Source organism: Geotrypetes seraphini, chromosome 1 (genome assembly GCF_902459505.1).
Source record: "Geotrypetes seraphini chromosome 1, aGeoSer1.1, whole genome shotgun sequence".
In the NCBI taxonomy this organism is placed as follows: Eukaryota; Metazoa; Chordata; class Amphibia; order Gymnophiona; family Dermophiidae; genus Geotrypetes; species Geotrypetes seraphini.
In genome coordinates, this window is record NC_047084.1 from 225,605,019 (window position 1) to 225,622,649 (window position 17,631).

The 17,631-nt window shown below is 44.5% G+C and overlaps 1 protein-coding gene across 7 annotated transcripts in view; it reads left to right on the forward strand.

Moving 5' to 3' along the window:
- The window catches only part of RFC1 (replication factor C subunit 1), a 363,193-nt gene that overhangs the window by 181,595 nt on the left and 163,967 nt on the right, over positions 1 to 17,631 (forward strand). For all 7 annotated transcript variants that reach the window (XM_033947362.1, XM_033947360.1, XM_033947358.1 and 4 more), the window contains one exon: positions 9,852 to 9,929. In XM_033947362.1, coding sequence (XP_033803253.1) covers positions 9,852 to 9,929 — 78 coding nt within the window. The remainder of the gene's footprint in view (positions 1 to 9,851; positions 9,930 to 17,631) is intronic.

Below are 17,631 nucleotides of genomic sequence, written 5' to 3' on the forward strand. Positions count from 1 at the left end.
CCACGTGACTTGTTTTTCAATAAAGCTTTAATTGCTGCTATGACTTCTTCTTTTAAAATATCTGGTTCTTCTTCTGCTTCGATTTCTAGTTCAGTTTCTCCAATATTATCCTCATTGCCCTTTTGAATAAATTTTCTGTATATTCTTTCCATCTCTTTTTTTTAATTTTTATAATTATTAGCTTTATTTGAGATAAAACAAAAAGCCAAACCAGTACACAAAAAAGGAATACAATAAAGCATCCAATGGTCTCATATGAGAGAGCAACCATGGGTTCTTTGGTATACCGTCCCTGTTAAACAGTCACAAACCAGACCCCAAACAGAAAACTACCCCCTCACTCCCTCCCCCACCCAGGAAACCCATCCACACCACCAGTTTATAAAGCCGTGGTACTTTTCCAGAGATGAAAAGATCGTCAAAGGCAATGAAAAGTCCCCATTCTATGTTTCCGCAAAGCAGTCAATTTATACAGCACATACCGATCCTTCAACCTCTGCACCACCTGGTCCCTAGAGGGGGCCGTCGGTGATTTCCAGGCAGCTGCTAACACCACCCTAGCAGCAGTAAGGAGGATTTTACAAAAAGACACCTCCCCCTCATCCTAATTGGGATCATATTGATGCAGGAACACCATGTTTGGTGTTGGTTGCACATCCCTCCCCACAATTTTAGAATACAAGGCAGAAACAGCAACCCAGTAGCCCCAGATCCCAGAACATTGCCACCACATATGAAAGTATGTCCTCTCTTCCCCACCTTGAATCCTAGCGAGTCGTATTGGTGTATAGTACCATCGAAGAAGGGTCTTAAATCCATTTTCAACCTGCAGGGTCACTATACCCAGAGATGAGGTGTGTCTCCACACCTGTATCCAAGTCTCCCTAGAGAGGGGCCAACCCAAGTCCCTCTCCCAAGCTCCCACATAAGCTAAGGGTTTCCTCCCTCTGGCATTTAGACATTTATAAACCGTAGATATGCTTTAGGGGGTCCCAACAAAACCTCAAACCAAGTCTTCCCCTCCACTAATTCCAGCAACAGTCCTGAGGCTTGAATATAATGCTTAACTTGCAGGAACGGAAAAAAATCCCATGATTCCAGACCATAACGCTCCTGCAATTCCCCAAAAGAATGAAGCCCACCCAGAAATTGTCCTAAGCACACCAAACCCTTCCTCTCCCAGCGCTCAAAGGTCACAGATCCCCTGCTGGGGCAAAACTCTGGGTTAAATTGCAGCAGAGTAAACTAGGAATAACGCTGCCCCTGGAGCCAACATCCTCCAAGAACCCTGCCAAACCCGTATGGTAACTTGCACAGCAGGAGGACCTACACTGAAACTGGTATGCCTTCCCCCCGGGAGCCAAGGAAGATGCAGCAGAGGAGGACCAATCACCCCAGCCTGCGCAATATCAACCCACAATTTAGGGGTCTGGGCTTGCCACTACAGCACAGCCCGAAGTTGCGCAGCCTGATAAAATGAGATAAGGTCTGGAACTACCAGACCACCCTCCGCCTTACTTTAGCACATCATCCAATGATTGACCCGAGGCCTACTCCGTCCCCAAATAAAGGCTATAAGCTGACGCTATTTAAGCAGAAGGTGTTTGTCCACCCAAATAGGAAGCATCTGGAAAAGAAAAAGGCAATTGAGGCAAAACCATCATCTTCACGACCTCTATACGGCCAAGCCAAGAAAAATAAAGATGTTGCCACATATCCAAGGATCGATCTTTTTCAACACTGGCACATAATTCAACTCAGAGTGACCCCCCCGGGACCCCCCCAATATATGCCCAAATATCATAAAGGGTAACTCTGCCTTCAAATCACTCACCATGGCCAGTGGTACAGTTCATTCAAGATTTCTGACTTAAGTATACTAGCTTTAAAACCCGAAACTACCATATCGGGTCAATTCCTCCATAAGCGCCTGAAGCGACTGTGCCGGACTAGTCAAGGTAAAAAGCAAATCGTCTGCGAAAAGGCTCAATTTATAATCCTGGTCTCCGACTTCCATCCCGAACCAGTTGAGCTAAGGGCTCTATCACCAATGCAAACAAAATAGGGGAGAGGGAGAAACAAGGGAAACGGTGAAGAATATTTACCATTCACCTTTACAGAACCCAGGGGACCGGCATAGAGAGACCGAATCCAAGCCAACATCCATTGTCCAATCCCCACCAATATCAACAGAGAGGAACAGGGTCTCCTGACCAGAACTCAGCGCATAATCTTGAAGATTGAGCACCCGGCGGATATTATCCCCAACCTGCCTACCCGCGATAAATCCCGATTGGTCCGGATGGATTAGCCAAGGAATCCAACTCATAAATCTATTCGCTAAAACTCTAGCAAACAACTTGGTATCCACCCCCAGAAGCGAAATAGGTCGGTAGGAAGCACATTGACAGAGGTCTTTGCCCTCCTTCAGGAGTACTGTAATCTCAGCTAGCCACATAAAATATGGCATGGAAGGCCCCCCCCCCTTTCCAGAGAATTAAGCAAGGCCACCAAATGCGGCAAGAGTACATCTTGAAACATTTTATAAAATTTCACCGAAAAATCATCGAGGCCTGGAGATTTGCCAGGAGACATAGTTTTCAAAGCCTTCCGGACCTCAATAAGCATAATCAGCCGATCCAGAAACTGAGTCTCCAATTCAGGTAGTATCCCCAACCGAGCATCCCCGCTCTCAGCCAAATATAACTCCCTATAAAATCGCACAAAGCAATCTCGAATCTCGGGACTGGTACGAAGAGTGTCCCCCTCAGGAGAGCACAAAGACAAAACATTGTTCTGAGACTGGCGAGCTTTCAACCAATGAGCCACAAGACGACTAGCCTTATTATGAAATTCAAAAGATTTCTGCTGCAAAAGCTGCAAATTAAATTGTATTGGTTCTACCTCATACACCCGCAAATCCCTCCTCGCCTCCTGCAGGCTAGCCCTGATCTGTTTATTCCAAGGCTGATGTTTATGGGTAGCTTCCAAACGTGCAATTGCATGATAAAGCCTTTGCAGTGCCTGCATCCAAAGCCTCTTTTTATAAGTAGCCATAGAAATGAGATGTCCCCGCACATAGTCGCCTTCAATCCCTCCCACACAGCTGCCAGTGAGGCCTCACCATTATCATTAAAATCCAGATATTCCTGAATGTGCGAATGAACTGCATTCACCATCGCAGCATCCTCTAACAAACTATCATTCAATCTCCAATAAATGAGGCCAGGATCTCCCCCCCCCCCTCGCCATGTCAACTGCAACCACACCGGTACATGATCTGACCAAGAAATCTGATCAATTTTTGCCGCAGCCACTCCCCGTAGTAAATCCGCCTCCACAAAAAGATAATCGATCCATGAGTAAGACTCGTACAAAGGAGCGAAGTGAGAATAATCCAGCCCCCGAAGATACAACCAGTGCCAACCATTAACCATGTTGAGGGCTTGTAGAAACTAGTGCAGCTGCTTCCTGTCCCGAGCCCCTTAGGCCACAGACCTGCCCAAATTATCCAGGCGTGGAGTGAGCATGATATTAAAATCCCCTCCAAGGATCAATGCACCCTACTTCCGCTGCAAAATCTTAGGAAATAAACTAGAGAAGAACTCCCCTTGACTTTCATTAGGAACATAAAGATTCACTAAGGTGTATCTAGTGCCATTAATGGTAGCAACCACAAGAAGATATCTACCCAAGGGGTCGCAAAAGGAGCTATGCATGTCCACCTGCTCACTTTTAGCAAATACAATGCCTACCCCACAACGCTTAACCTTCCCCTAACGGGAGGCCCAAATAGTAACGAGAAACCAAAGGTCCCGGACCAGGCCCTCATGGTGCCTCAACAAATGAGTTTCCTGTAAAAAGCAAATGGAGGCCCGACTCCGAGTGAGCTCCCGAAAAAGCCCCCTTTGCTTATGCGGAGAATTCAAGCCTTGGACATTATAAGAAAGAAACTTAAGACCACCCGCCATTTTCCCAAGAAAAACCCCATGCGAGGACAGACTTCCCAAATTCAAGTCCCCCGTCCCCCCCCAACCACCAACCTAGCGGGGTCATCCAGAACACCTCACTCAAATACCGAGGAAGTAACCATCCCCACTAACCACACTTACGCACCTTAAATCACCCAAAACCCTGATCCCAACAAATACCAAACTTGGACACACACCCAACGCACTCCACAACCAGTCGCAACAGTCCACAAACACTCCCCCCAAACATACCACCCTGTGAAAGGGGCCCCCCAAAAAGAAAACCCCCCAACACCAGGATAACATGTGAAACTCCAACAACAGGGGATGTCCAGAGCAGCAGTCCTCCAGTAGGCCAGCCCCTAAACAGTGCCAACCACAGCTGGCAGCGAGGGCAGAACAAGGAGACCAGGGATGGATGTCAAAGGTGACCTCAGTCTGGCCCCTGGGATAGACCTGCTCCAGAAGAGTCCTGCAGGGGACTTTGCCGCTGACCAACCTGCTGCCACCAGGAGCCAGAAAGATGTTGGTGCAAATCTGGAGTCCTCACGTCCTCCAACACTGATTGGAGACTTTCCTTCTGAAGCAGTGCTTGCGCCTCTTCCGATGTGACCTGTTGATTGACTCCATTGACTGTTGGGAGAAGACCAAAAGGAAAAGTCTATCTATAGTGGATATGAGCTCTGGTTAAGGCCCCAGTGACTTCCTTAAATGTCCTCTTCTGCCGGGTACTCACCGCCAGATCTTGATATAATTCCACTGCACAAGCATTCCAGGAGAGAGAGACCTTTTCCCGTGCCACCCACAACAGGCGCTCCTTGAGAACAAAACTCTGCAGGCACACCACAATATCACGAGGACAGTCTCCAGCGCGGGGACCTAGTGCCCGATGGGCCCACTCCCACTGCCAAGTCATCCTCAGTTAGGAGCTAGTGAGCAAAGTTGGAAAAGACCTCCCTGGCATCTCTATAAGCTGGGGGTCTCAGGGATACCTCGCACCCAAACTTTGTTGTAGCGGGAATGGTTTTCAAGGTCTTCAGCTTTATCGAGCAACAGCTGCGGCTCATCCTGGACCTCCTCCACTCCTCTCTGAGCCCCTGCCACCGTTTCTACACAGGTGTCCACCCAAGATCCACAGTGTCAATACGGGCTCCCATCTCGGTTAGGTCGCTTTTAAGCTCACGCACCGCATCTCGCACCTGGACCACTACTGCCGAGATCTCTACCTTCATCTCTTCCATCCAGGCAGTGAGGTCCGCTTTAGTGAACGGCTCCGGCGAAGCAGAATCAGGCCTGCCGTGCTCCGCAATCGATCCCACAGCACCTGCGCGCTCAACCGTAGCACCATCAGAAGCCGCCGTCAGATCCGCTGCACATGGCAGCCGTACCAACATGCTATCCAGGCCTCGGCAACGACGAATGCGGCGTCTCCACTTTCTTCCTGATTGACATGCCACAAATTTCTTCCCCCACACATGGAAGGTAAGGACAGCCACTGGAGCACTATGGGAAATTAGTAGGGCTTGATCAGGCTATCGACGGAGCCCCAAATTCAGGCTGCCATTCAGGTCAGTGATGTCACTTCTTCCTTTCTTCCCATCTCTTTTTAATGCTTTCTGGATCATTCAGGATCATTTCATTGGCATCTTTAAGCATCCTCAATCGAGGATGGAATTTCTACTCCAATCTCTTAATGTCCTGATAAGCTAATCTGGTTTTTCTGTTTAAATTCTGATTCAATTTTCTGACAAATATCTTTTAGATATTATTCTTTGTTTTATCAAACTCGACATTGAAACACTCAGTTCATTGGTGATACTTTTTCTTTATCACTGGAAAGTTTTGCTTGTCTTTGTTCTGCTATTTTTCTGGTTTCTTCTGAGATTCAAGGCAATTTCTTGGCTTTCTTTCTCTTCTGGAGTGTTTTTTTTAGCTTCATCACTAATTACGGTTTGATGTTATTCCATAACTCTTTGTGTTCTCTCCTGTATCAAGACAGGCAAATCTGTTGTCTAGTTTTATCAGTAGTCTGATGGAATGTTTTCAATGTCATTTTTATGGGAGGTCTCCTCTTCTTATGAAGCATTACTTTGATCTTTCATGTCAAAAGCTCATGGTCGCTTCACAATCAGCTTCTGGTTTAGTCCTTGCAGTCAAAACTGCAGATTTCCATCTCTATCCTATGCAGATGTAGTCAATTTGACTTCCATACATGCCATTTGGATAGGTCCATGCGTACCTGCAACGTTTGTGGTGTTGGAAATGTGTATTCATGATTGACAATTGGTTTGTTTTGTAAAACTGTACTAAGTTATCACCAGCTTTATTTCGTTCTATGCCATGTTTTCCAATTACTGCATCTTCAGTTGTACTTCCTACTGTTACATTGAAGTCCCCCCAAAGACTTAATATTCTATTTCAAACATGTCAGAAAGTCTCCTCTCTATGTTTCATAACAGCATGTTAAATTCTGAGACTCCTCAGCCACATGGTCTCTACAGTGTATGTAACTCCATTTGCCCGTTTAACGTCTCAGGGAACCGCATTATGCACTTTTGACCCAGTGGTCTCAGGCCACTGGTCTACTATCTCAGCAGATCAGAGTAACCTCACAGCTTTGTCAGTCTCTGCAGTGATGGTTATCACTGACCAATCTCTCCAAGGGTCATCTATTGCAAGCACCACCGCATGAAAAGGTATTGACAACCAATACTTCCATGCTTGGATGGGGAGCCCATCTTGATGGTCTCCATACCCAAGGCTCCTGGACTCCTCCTGAAAGAACTTTCCATATCAATCTCCTCGAGCTTTGAGCAATTTGTAAAGCTTTGTGCACCTTCCAGGATTGTCTCCTCAGTCAAGTAGTACTCATCTACATGGACAACCAGGTAGCCATGCACTACGTGAACAAGCAGAGTCCATGCACTACGTGAACAAGCAGGGTGGAACAGAGTCTCGCCTGCTCTGTCAAGTGATCAAAATCTGGTCCTGGACATTTCCTCACAAAATTTTCCTGAAAGCAGTTTATCTAGCAGGAAAGCAGAATATCTTAGCAGACAAGCTGAGCAGAATTCTACAGCCACATGAGTGGTCAATCAACTCCACCACCTTACATCAGATATTTGTGGTTTGAGGAATCCCAGAAGTGGATCTTTTTGCTTCTCCTTGTAATTTCAAACTTGCGCTTTTATGTTCCAGACTCTACACTCCCAATCATCTGGAGTTGGATACCTTTCACATCGAGTGGCAGGACAAATTCCTTTATGCTTTCCCTCCAATTCCTCAGGAAAACTCTACTCAAACTTAGCCAAGAATAAGCCACCATGATTCTCATAGCACTTCGGTGGCTTCGTCAACCATGATTTCCTATCCTTCAGATCAGCATAAGGGAACCCATCACACTTCAAATCTTTCCAACGTTGCTGACACAGAACGAAGGCTTTCTCCTCCATCCCAATCTACGTTTATTAGCTCTCACAGTATAGTGTCTCTCTCCAACCACTGAATGCCTTTGCAATTTCTGCTCCAGTGTCAGCCATTATTGAAGCCTTTAAAAAGCCTTCTTTACAGTGCTGCTTTCGCTTCAAATGGACTCATTTCACAATCTGGTGTAATAGCAACACACTGGATCCAATCACCTGTCCTTTTCCATTGGTCCTAGATTATCTTTTACACCTCTCTGACTCTGGACTAAAAAAATATTCCTGTCAGAGTTCATCTTAGTGCTATTAGTGCTTTCCATACACAAATGGTCAAAAAACCATTGTTTTTTGAATAGAACCATCCTGTTCTGTTCAAATTTTACTGTCTGCTATTCAAAGCCATGAATGGAGACAGTCCAGCCTACTTTAACAACCGCCTTATCTGAACTACCACAACCAGGCAAAGGAGAACCCAGACACCTTTCACTCACCCCTAATCAGAGGCATCAAACACAAAAAAATGTATGATGGCCTACTAGCACGCAGGCAGCAAAACTAGACCATCAACTCTCCAATCTACTGGTCACAACACCAGACTACAAAACTTTCAGAAGAGAAATAAAAACCCTGCTATTCAAGAAATCCATCGAGACAAACTAACACCATAGGAAGCATTTCAATTTCCCTAGATCCTACAATCTTCTGACTAAATTATCTATCTTGTAATGATCCTGATACATTGTCCAGATCTCCCTGAAGTAACCCACTCTACTGTGTAACTCTTCTGGAAATGTCCAGATAACCTCTTGTGTAATCCGCCTTGAACCACAAGGTAATGGTGGAATAAAAGTCACTAATGTAATGTAATCCTTTGGTTTTCAGATTCATGAAAGGTCTTCTCCATACCAGACCTCCAATCAAGCCTCCTTAATGTTGTACTTTCCACTCTGATGAAGCATCCAGTTGAACCATTCTCAACTTCATTCCTCAAGCATCTCACTTTGAAAGTAGTATTCCTCATATCTTTTACATCTGCATGCCAAGTCAGTGAACTTCAAGCACTTGTTTCAGATTCACCTTATACATAGAAACATGATGGCAGATAAAGGCCCATCCGCAGTAACCATTATCTTTCTCTCTCCAAGAGATCTCATGTACCTATCCCAGGCCCTTTTGAATTCAGACACAGTCTCTGTCTCCACCACCTCTTCTGGGAGACTGTTCCATGCATCTACCACCCTTTCTGTAAAAAAGTATTTTTTTAGATTACTCCGGAGCCTATCACCTCTTAACTTCATACTATTCCCTCTCATTGCAGTTTTTCCTTTCAAATGAAAGAGACTCGACTCATACAACTTTCTACATTAAGGTGGTTTTTCACACTTATCCCAAGTTCCTTCGAAGGTTATCTCAGAGTTTCATCTAAACCAGTCCATAGTTCTCCTGGTCTTTTCTCCAAAACCACATTCTCACCCTGGTGAAGTGATACTCCACACTGGACTGTAAATGTGCACTAGCTTATTACTTAGATCACACCAAACCTCACAGATCTTCCACTCAACTCTTTCAGTCCAAACAAACATGGTGCTCCTATCACAAAGAGAACTGTTTCCACGTGGCATATGGACTGTATTTCTTTTTGCTATGTCGCTGCACATAAAGTTTGGGCAATGGCGACTTCAGTAGCTCAACTATGTTCCACTCCCATTGAGGACATCTGTAAGGCAGCAACCTGGTCCTGAGTTCATACCTTCACATCCCACTATTGTTTGGAGAATCATTCCAGATAGGATAGTTGGTTCGACCAACCAATGTATTTTCTGTTTAGATGTCAACTTCCCTCCAACCTTTTTTGGGTTCACCAGGCCTATAATAGTTGTCAGTAGTCCTCTTCTCAGAGGCATGATCCTGGCAGCTAGGGAGTCTCACGTGAGAATATGTTGCCTGCTTCTTCTTGGATAAAGCATAGTTACTCACCTGTAGCAGTTGTTATCCAAGGGCAGCAGGCAGATATTCTCAGAATCTTCCCACCTCTTCTAGTTGGCTGCTTTTTAGCTTTGTTACTGAACTGAAGGTCCCGTGGGAAGACACTCATGCATGCAAGGTACAGGCAGTCTTGAGATTTTTAAAGTGACTGTACACTTTTCCACTGTCTGTACCAGACATGACGTCACCCACAGGTAAGAATATCTGCTTGCTGTTCTTGGATTAACATCTGCCACAGTTGAGTAACTATGTTATAGCTCATACCTGTTATACTGAGTGTCTAGTAGCAATGTACCTTAGCAAAGTAAATGGAAATAACTAGGCTAACTAGTTAGGTCACTGGTTCTTTTTCTGTTGTCATTTATGTTATAAGGCTGAGAAAATGTGCATATTTTAGTTTGTTGTTTACGATTAATAGATTCTGTTTCGGCTTTTTTTTATTTTGAGGTTTTTTTTTTTTTAATTCCCTTAGCTGGAAAGACAACTGCATGAAGATGAAGAGTTTGCTAGAACTTTAGCAATGTTGGATGAAGTGCCAAAGAACAAAAAGGTAACTTGTTATCCTACTAGTTTCCTTCTGTTCCTTTTAGGCTTCGAGCTTAATAAGAATCTAGTTGTATTAGATTATGGCACCATGGGCCTAGATTTGCAATTTCCTGAAGTGTTACCATCATTACAAATCTTGGTTGTGATAATTTTTGAATATTTAGCTTGTCTTTCCAAATAACGTTAAAGGCTGCTTGCAACATTATAGTTACTAATTGGCAGAATCAATTTCATCGTTTACTGCAGTTTGAGGCAGTGGAGGCTCGCACGTCTGCTAATTGAAAAAAGGTTTTTTTCTGCATACACATATTTTCTCCAGGATTTATCACCTCGGGCCAGAAGTTTAATCATTAATGACTTATCCTGATAGGGTATTTCTGTCTTCCTTGATGTTCCTAGTATTTTTTTTTGGGGGGGGAGGGATGGTGAGTTGGGGGAAGGGGGAGATTTCTATGGGATGAGACTATAGCATGTCTTTAGTGGCACTGTTTTTTGTTCAGCCCTTCCTCTCATTGTATTATGGATCTTTTGTTTTTTTTCTGCTCTGACCTGCTTTAAATCCTAAGTTTGTATTTTTCTGGGTGGGAGAAACTGGATGATCAGTGTGTTACTGTTGTATTTGCTTCTTGGTTTGTCTTATGAACATAAACTGTTGTTGCATATTACCGGGGTGGGTGGGGGTGGGAATGTTATGGGGGGTTCAGTTATTGGTTTGATATTTTGTGGTTGGGGGGGAACACCAAATTATTTTGATGAAGGAGTTAGTGGATCCACTATGCTGTACCACTTTCGTTTTTCTTTTTGTATTATGTTTGAATTTTATGTTATGTTTGTACATGCTTTCTCTTTTCATCAAAAATTGTTTGAACTTAAAAATTTAGTTACTATAAGTTGCTTCCCCAAAGAGTTTACAATCTGACTAATTAAAATAAAAATAGCTAAGTGATTTACCTGAAGTCAAGAGAAGTGCTGTGATGGAAGTGCTGCTGCAATCAGACCATTCAGTTTTCTTTCAGAACTTGGCTAACATGGATCCTAAGTTTGGACACTAGCCCCCTCTTTTACTAAGCTGCGCTAATCGATTAGCGCACACTAAACGCTAACATGTCCATAGACTAACATGCACACGTTAGCGTTTAGCATGTGCTAAATTGATTAGCGCACCTTAGTAAAGAGGGCCCAGGTGTTGCTGTTACTACTACTGCTATTTATCATTTTTGTAGCGCTGAAAGGTGTACCCAATGTACATTTGACATGTAATAGACGGCCTCTTCTCCGAAAAGCTTACAATCTAATTTGGACAGACAGACGGAACATATATGGGTTGGGGAGTTTTTTTGTAGAGAGAATGATAGGATGGACATAGGTAATTTTATGGTGAGTCAGAATTAGGAGTTGAAAGCAGCTTTGAAAAAGTGGGCATTTAGCTTGGATTTGAATAGTGCTATAGACGAAGCCAGATGTCATGACTCAGGCACTCTCTCCCATGCATATGGTGCAGCAGGATAGAAGGACAGAGTATGAAGTTGGCAGTGGAGGAGAAGGGTAGGAGGGAATTGCCCGATGAACGGAGTTCACAGGGGGAGCATAAGGGGAGACAAGTGAGGAGAGATATTGAGGGGCTGCAGAGTGAATGCACTTATAAGTCAGTAAGAGGAATTTGAATTGTATGTGGAAATGGATGGGAAGTCAATGAAATTACTTGAAGAGAGGGGTTTCCATGCAAAATTCTGCTGTATGACTTCTATTCCGCAAGAGCCGGCTCTCGCGGAATATAAGTCATACAGCAAAATTTTGCACAGATTGGAGGAGAGAGAGAGATAGTTGAGCAGAAGACCTGAGAGAAGCAAGTTGCAATAATCTAAATAAGAGGTGATGAGAGTGTGGATAAGGGTTTTGGCAATGTGCTTGGAAAGAGAGGTTAGATTTTCATAATATTATAGAGGACGAGGCAGCAGGCTTTAGCAGTTTGTTGGATCTGAGCGGAGAAGGAGAGAGAGAAGTCAAAGATGACTCCGAGATTGCTAGCTGACAAGACACGGAGGAGGAGCGTTTTCATGGAAATACAGAATGGGGTGGGGAGGTGGATTTAGGTGGAAAGATAAGGCGCTGGGTATATATGGAGAAAACGAAAGGTCCCAAAACAGAGGCTTGAGGTATACCAATTGACAATGGGATAGCAGTGGAGGAGAATCCCCCAGTGCATACACTGAAAATGCGATGGGAGAGATAGGAAGAAAACTAGGAGAAAACACAACTTTTGAATCCCAGTAAGGACAGCGTATTGAGGAGTAGATGGTGATCAACAGTATCGAGAACAGCAGATAGATTGAGAAGGATGAGGATAGAGTAGAGACCCTTGAAGCTGGCCTGGAACAGGTCATTAGATACTTAAGCAAGGGCAGTTTCTGTGGAATGGAGTGGGAAAAAGCCTGATTGAAGTGGGTCAAGAATTGCTTGAGATGAAAGAAAGTCCAGGCAACGGTGATGAACCAGCACGTTCAAGTAGCTTGGATAAGAAGAAGAGGGAGATGGGGTGATAGTTGGAGGGGGATGTGGGGTCTAGTGAGGGTTTTTTTGAGGAGAGGTGTAACTACAGCATGTTTGAAGACACTGGGAACAATTGCAGTGAAGAGTGATAGGTTGAGGATGTGACAAGAGATGAGGGATGACAGTGGGAGAGAGAGTGCTGAGTAGGTGGGTGGGAATTGGATCAGAGGAGTAGGTAGTAGCTTTGGAGGAGGAGAGAAGATATGCAGTTTCTTCTAAAGTTATTTCAGAAAAGGAGGTAAAGGTATCAGGGGTTGTAGGGAGGTTGGCAGAATGGATATCTGGAATGGAGGTTGAGGGAGAGGTGACCTGATTGAGAACTCAAGCTGAATGTTGTGAATCTTGTCACAGAAGAACACTGCCAAACTGCCAATGTCTGGGGGGGGGGAAGTGAAGGGAAGATTGGAGGTGAGGGCACTTTGAGTAAAGAGTTGAGTGTGGCAAAGAGACAGCGAAGAGCAAAGAGAGTTAGTTAAATGGGCATAATATTCTTGTTCGGCAAGTGAGAAGGCAGATTGGAAGAATTTGAAGTTTGTGAAGTCATCATGTGTTCAGGATATAAGCCAAAGACCTTCAACAGATCAGGCACAGGAGTACAGGTAGTAGATGTTGGAGATCAGCCAGGGTTGGAGATTGCCAAACCTTATTGGATGTGAAATGGGAAGTGCAAGGGTATCTTGAACAGAGGAGAGAATGGTTTTGTAGGAGAAGACAGCTTCATTGACAGGCTTGTATGACTGTAGTTGAAGGGAGGGATAAGATAGTGGTAGAAAGGATACCAGGGTCAATAGCCTGAAGGTTCCTAAACATATAGGTAATGATTGACCAAGTTTGTGGGGGAGGATCATGAGTTGTGAACATTAACAGATGATGCTCAGAGAGGGGAAGAGTTGAGGTGCAGAATTTGGAGGTTTTGCCATTGGAGGAGAAGTGGCCATTCTAGTGCTTAGCAGTGTGGAACATAGCTGGAGGTTGTATTGGATGTTAGAGTGAGATCCCTGGAAGTGTAGGAGTCAGAGGGGTCATCAGCATGGATGTTGAAGTCACCAAGGATGAGAGAAGGAGATGAGGGTTTGAGAAAGAAGGAGAGTCAAAGTCAATGAAGAAGGAAGAGAGGGACTTATCAGGAGGTCGGTAAATGACTACCACGAGTGAATAGACAGATGGAGTGGACTTCAAAGGCGGGAGAACAGTGAGATTGAGGTGGAAGATGGTGAGAGTAATAGCCCAGTACCATCTCCACAACCAACTCGGTGAAGTGTAGGTGAGAGAAGGTAGCCTCCATAACACAGGGTGATAGCTGAAGCAGAGTCTTTAGGGCAGATCTAGGTCTCAGTTAGTGCCAGCAGGTAGAAAATTTGAAATATAAAGAGGTCATGGATGAAGATAAGCTTGTTGGAGACAGAGTGGGCATTCTACAGGGCACATAAGAAAGACAGAGAGGTGGGGGGAAAGAGGAACAGAAATAAGATTGGTTACATTGTGGTGTGACATGCATGAGTAGGATGAGGGCTGATTGGGAGGACTGGGATTGATGCCTCTGGTAGAGAGCAAGAGAAGGAGTAAGAGAATATGGATGAGTGTGGGAGAGGCAAGGGGAGGCCATGCCATGGTTGAGATGCAAACAGGTAGACTAGGGATGATTGAATGAGAGGGAGAAAGTTTTGAAGCTTTAGGGCTGAGAAGAGGGTGGAGAACAAAAGGGAGGGTGGTTTGGTGTGAAGAGAGATTGAGAATAATCAATATTAGGAGAAAGAGTTTGTGTATAGGAGTCATGGGGGGGGGAAGGAGTGGTCACTAAGTGCCTCTTTAGTGAATAATGAGATTTATCCAAGATATGGGAGAATTTTCTAGGCCTTGATTGGTGAGATAAGTCAGACTTGTGAGACTTGTGAGACAAATCAGTCTTATGAGGCTTGTGAGACAATGATGGCATGGTCAAAATTGCCTGGGAGCTAGTATCCTAATATGAAGGTGAGAAGTAAGTTGGTAAAGTAGACTTACCAGGGAGAATTCACACGTGAGAGGCATGGTTATGTGAGCGCTGAGGGTAAGAAGGTAGGGTTAAAGAATACATAAAAATAGATCTATTTGCATCTGAGTACATTAATATAGTGAGGTAAATAATAATCCCACAAGAAGAGAAAGAATGAAGTCGGTTATAAACTTTAAAACACCTTTTTTAACTGGTAGAATCAAGGCTGAAAGAGGGACATTGGCAGATAATGAGGTGGTCACAGGTTTGTGTTGAAGCAAACTTAGAAATCTAAGTTGCTGTTGAGCATTGAGGATGAGAAAACTGCTTCTATGGTATTACCTATCCTGGATAATCTGAGCTGATAGTATTGTGGTCCTCTCCCTAATACTTGTGCTGTTACTTCCATTACCATTTGCAGAGGCATAATACCTTTTCAGTGGCAGGGGATGAGTAGCACTTGTGCTATAAAGTTTGAAGCACATGGTACCATTGGGTCCTGTGAGCCTAAGAGGTCCTTTGCGATTTATAGTAACACAGTAAATGATGGCAGTAAAGACCCACACAGTCCTCCTAGTCTGCCCAACAAAGTGTCCAGAGTTGCACCTACCACTCTGCACAAGGCCCAGTCACCAATGCTTAAAACAATGATTGTCTATTCTCCACAATGCTAACCATATAGGCAGCCAACCCTGGGAAGAAAGCTGAAGCAGACAGGAGCACAGGTGGTCTTCTCATCAATTCTCCCGGTAAGAGACAAAGGCAGAGAAAGGGAAGAGCGTATCCATCGGACCAACGAGTGGCTTCGCGAATGGTGTTTAGAGATGAACTTTGGATTCCTAGACCACGGAGAGGCGCTACAAGGACTACAGGGACAAGACGGACTACACATAACAAAGAGAGGCAAGAAAGTTTTTGGACATCGACTAGCACGCCTACTTCGGAAGGCTTTAAACTAGGTAAGTTGGGGGAGGGTTCATACATACATACAAGGGCAGCAAGGATCCACCCTGGGGAAGCAAGTAAAACCCACACTTTTGAGCCTAAGGTAAGTGCCCATAGTATACACATAAAAACAGGAGACGCACGAATGGGGATAGGCATCTCATCACAAATTTGGAGAGCAATATATGTTAATGCACACAGCTTGGGCAACAAAATCCTGGAACTAGAAACAGAGATAAGGAATGCTGACCTTGACATAGTAGCGATATCCGAGACCTGGTTCACGGACTCGCATGGGTGGGATATGGTTATACCAGGCTACAATCTACTTCGTCGGGACAGAGAGGGCAAATTAGGAGGGGGGTAGCACTATACACTAAGGATAATATCAAAACTACCAGGATCACAGAGGTTAGATACACAGGGGAATCACTTTGGGTAAACCTGGCCAGAGGGAAAGAAAAATGCCTTTACCTCGGTGTGGTATACAGGCCTCCGAGACAACAGGAAGACAAAGACAAGGAATTGATTGAGGACATAGAGAACATCACTCTGCATGGTGACACAGTACTGTTAGGGGACTTCAACATGCCAGACGCAGACTGGAACACCCTCTCCGCGACTACGAGTGGCAGCAGAAGAATATTAACCTCCATTAAGGGTGCACAACTCAAACAAATGGTATTAGAGCCCACCAGGGAAAAGGCAATACTGGACTTGGTACTCACAAATGGAGACAGTGTCTCGGAAGTATCAGTGGGAGACACGCTGGCTTCCAGTGACCACAACATGGTATGGCTCAACCTCAGGATAGACTTCTCTAAATCAAACACAGCAACGAGGGTCCTCAACTTTAAGGGCGCAGATTTCGACCACATGAGAGACTTTGTCCATCAGGAGCTGCAAAACCATGCAGTAACAGACAATCCGGAAACTATGTGGTCAAATCTAATATCCATCCTGAACGAAGCATCTAGCCGCTACATAAATACAGTAAGCAAACGCCGGAGAAACAAAAAACCACAATGGTTCAGCAAGGAAATTTCGGACCTCATAAAAAAGAAAAAAGAAGCATTTATCACCTACAAACATCTTGAGAAAAGAGAGGCAAAAGAAGACTACCTGGCCAGATCTAAGGCTGTCATAAAGGCAGTCAGGGAAGCCAAACTTCAAACAGAGGAAGATCTAGCACGGAATATTAAAAAAGGGGACAAATCCTTTTTCAGGTACATTAGCGACAGGAAGAGAAACAAAGATGGGATAGTACGCCTTAGGCAATCAGACGGAAACTACGCAGAATCTGATTATACCAAGGCAGAACTGCTAAACGAATACTTCTGCTCAGTATTCACCTGTGAAGCGCCGGGAGCTGGTCCGCAACTACAGATAAGAGACAGCCAAAATGACCTGTTTCATGATTACGAGTTTACACCCAGTAGTGTCTACCATGAACTTTCAAGACTCAAAGTAGACAAAGCCATGGGACCTGACAATCTACACCCCAGGGTACTCAGAGAGCTGAGTGAAGTTCTGGCTGAACCACTATCCGTGCTCTTCAATCTTTCCATGCGCACGGGAAAAGTACCCCTAGACTGGAAAACAGCTAACGTAATTCCACTCCACAAAAAGGGCTGCAGAACAGAGGCAGAAAATTACAGACCGGTGAGTCTTACATCCATAGTGTGCAAACTCATGGAAACACTGATCAAGCAGAAACTCGACGAAATTCTAGACAAAGAAAATTTACGAGATCCACACCAACACGGATTTACCAGGGGAAGGTCCTGCCAATCTAATCTGATTGACTTCTTTGACTGGGTGACCAATCGTCTGGATGCCAGGGAGTCCCTGGATGTGATATATTTGGACTTCAACAAAGCTTTTGATAGCGTCCCACACCGCAGGCTGTTGAACAAACTAAAATTGATGGGATTAGGGGATACATTCACTGCATGGGTAAAGGATTGGCTAGATGGTAGGCTTCAAAGGGTGATGGTAAACGGTACCCCCTCCAAAACGTCAGCAGTAACGAGTGGAGTACCTCAGGGCTCCGTCTTAGGGCCGATTTTATTCAATTTATTCATAGGAGATTTGACCCAAGGGCTTAGAGGAAAAGTATCACTGTTTGCCGACGACGCCAAACTATGCAACATAGTAGGCAAAAGCAGTGTTCCTGACTTTATGATGCAAGACCTACGGAAACTGGAACAATGGTCATCAACTTGGCAGCTAGGCT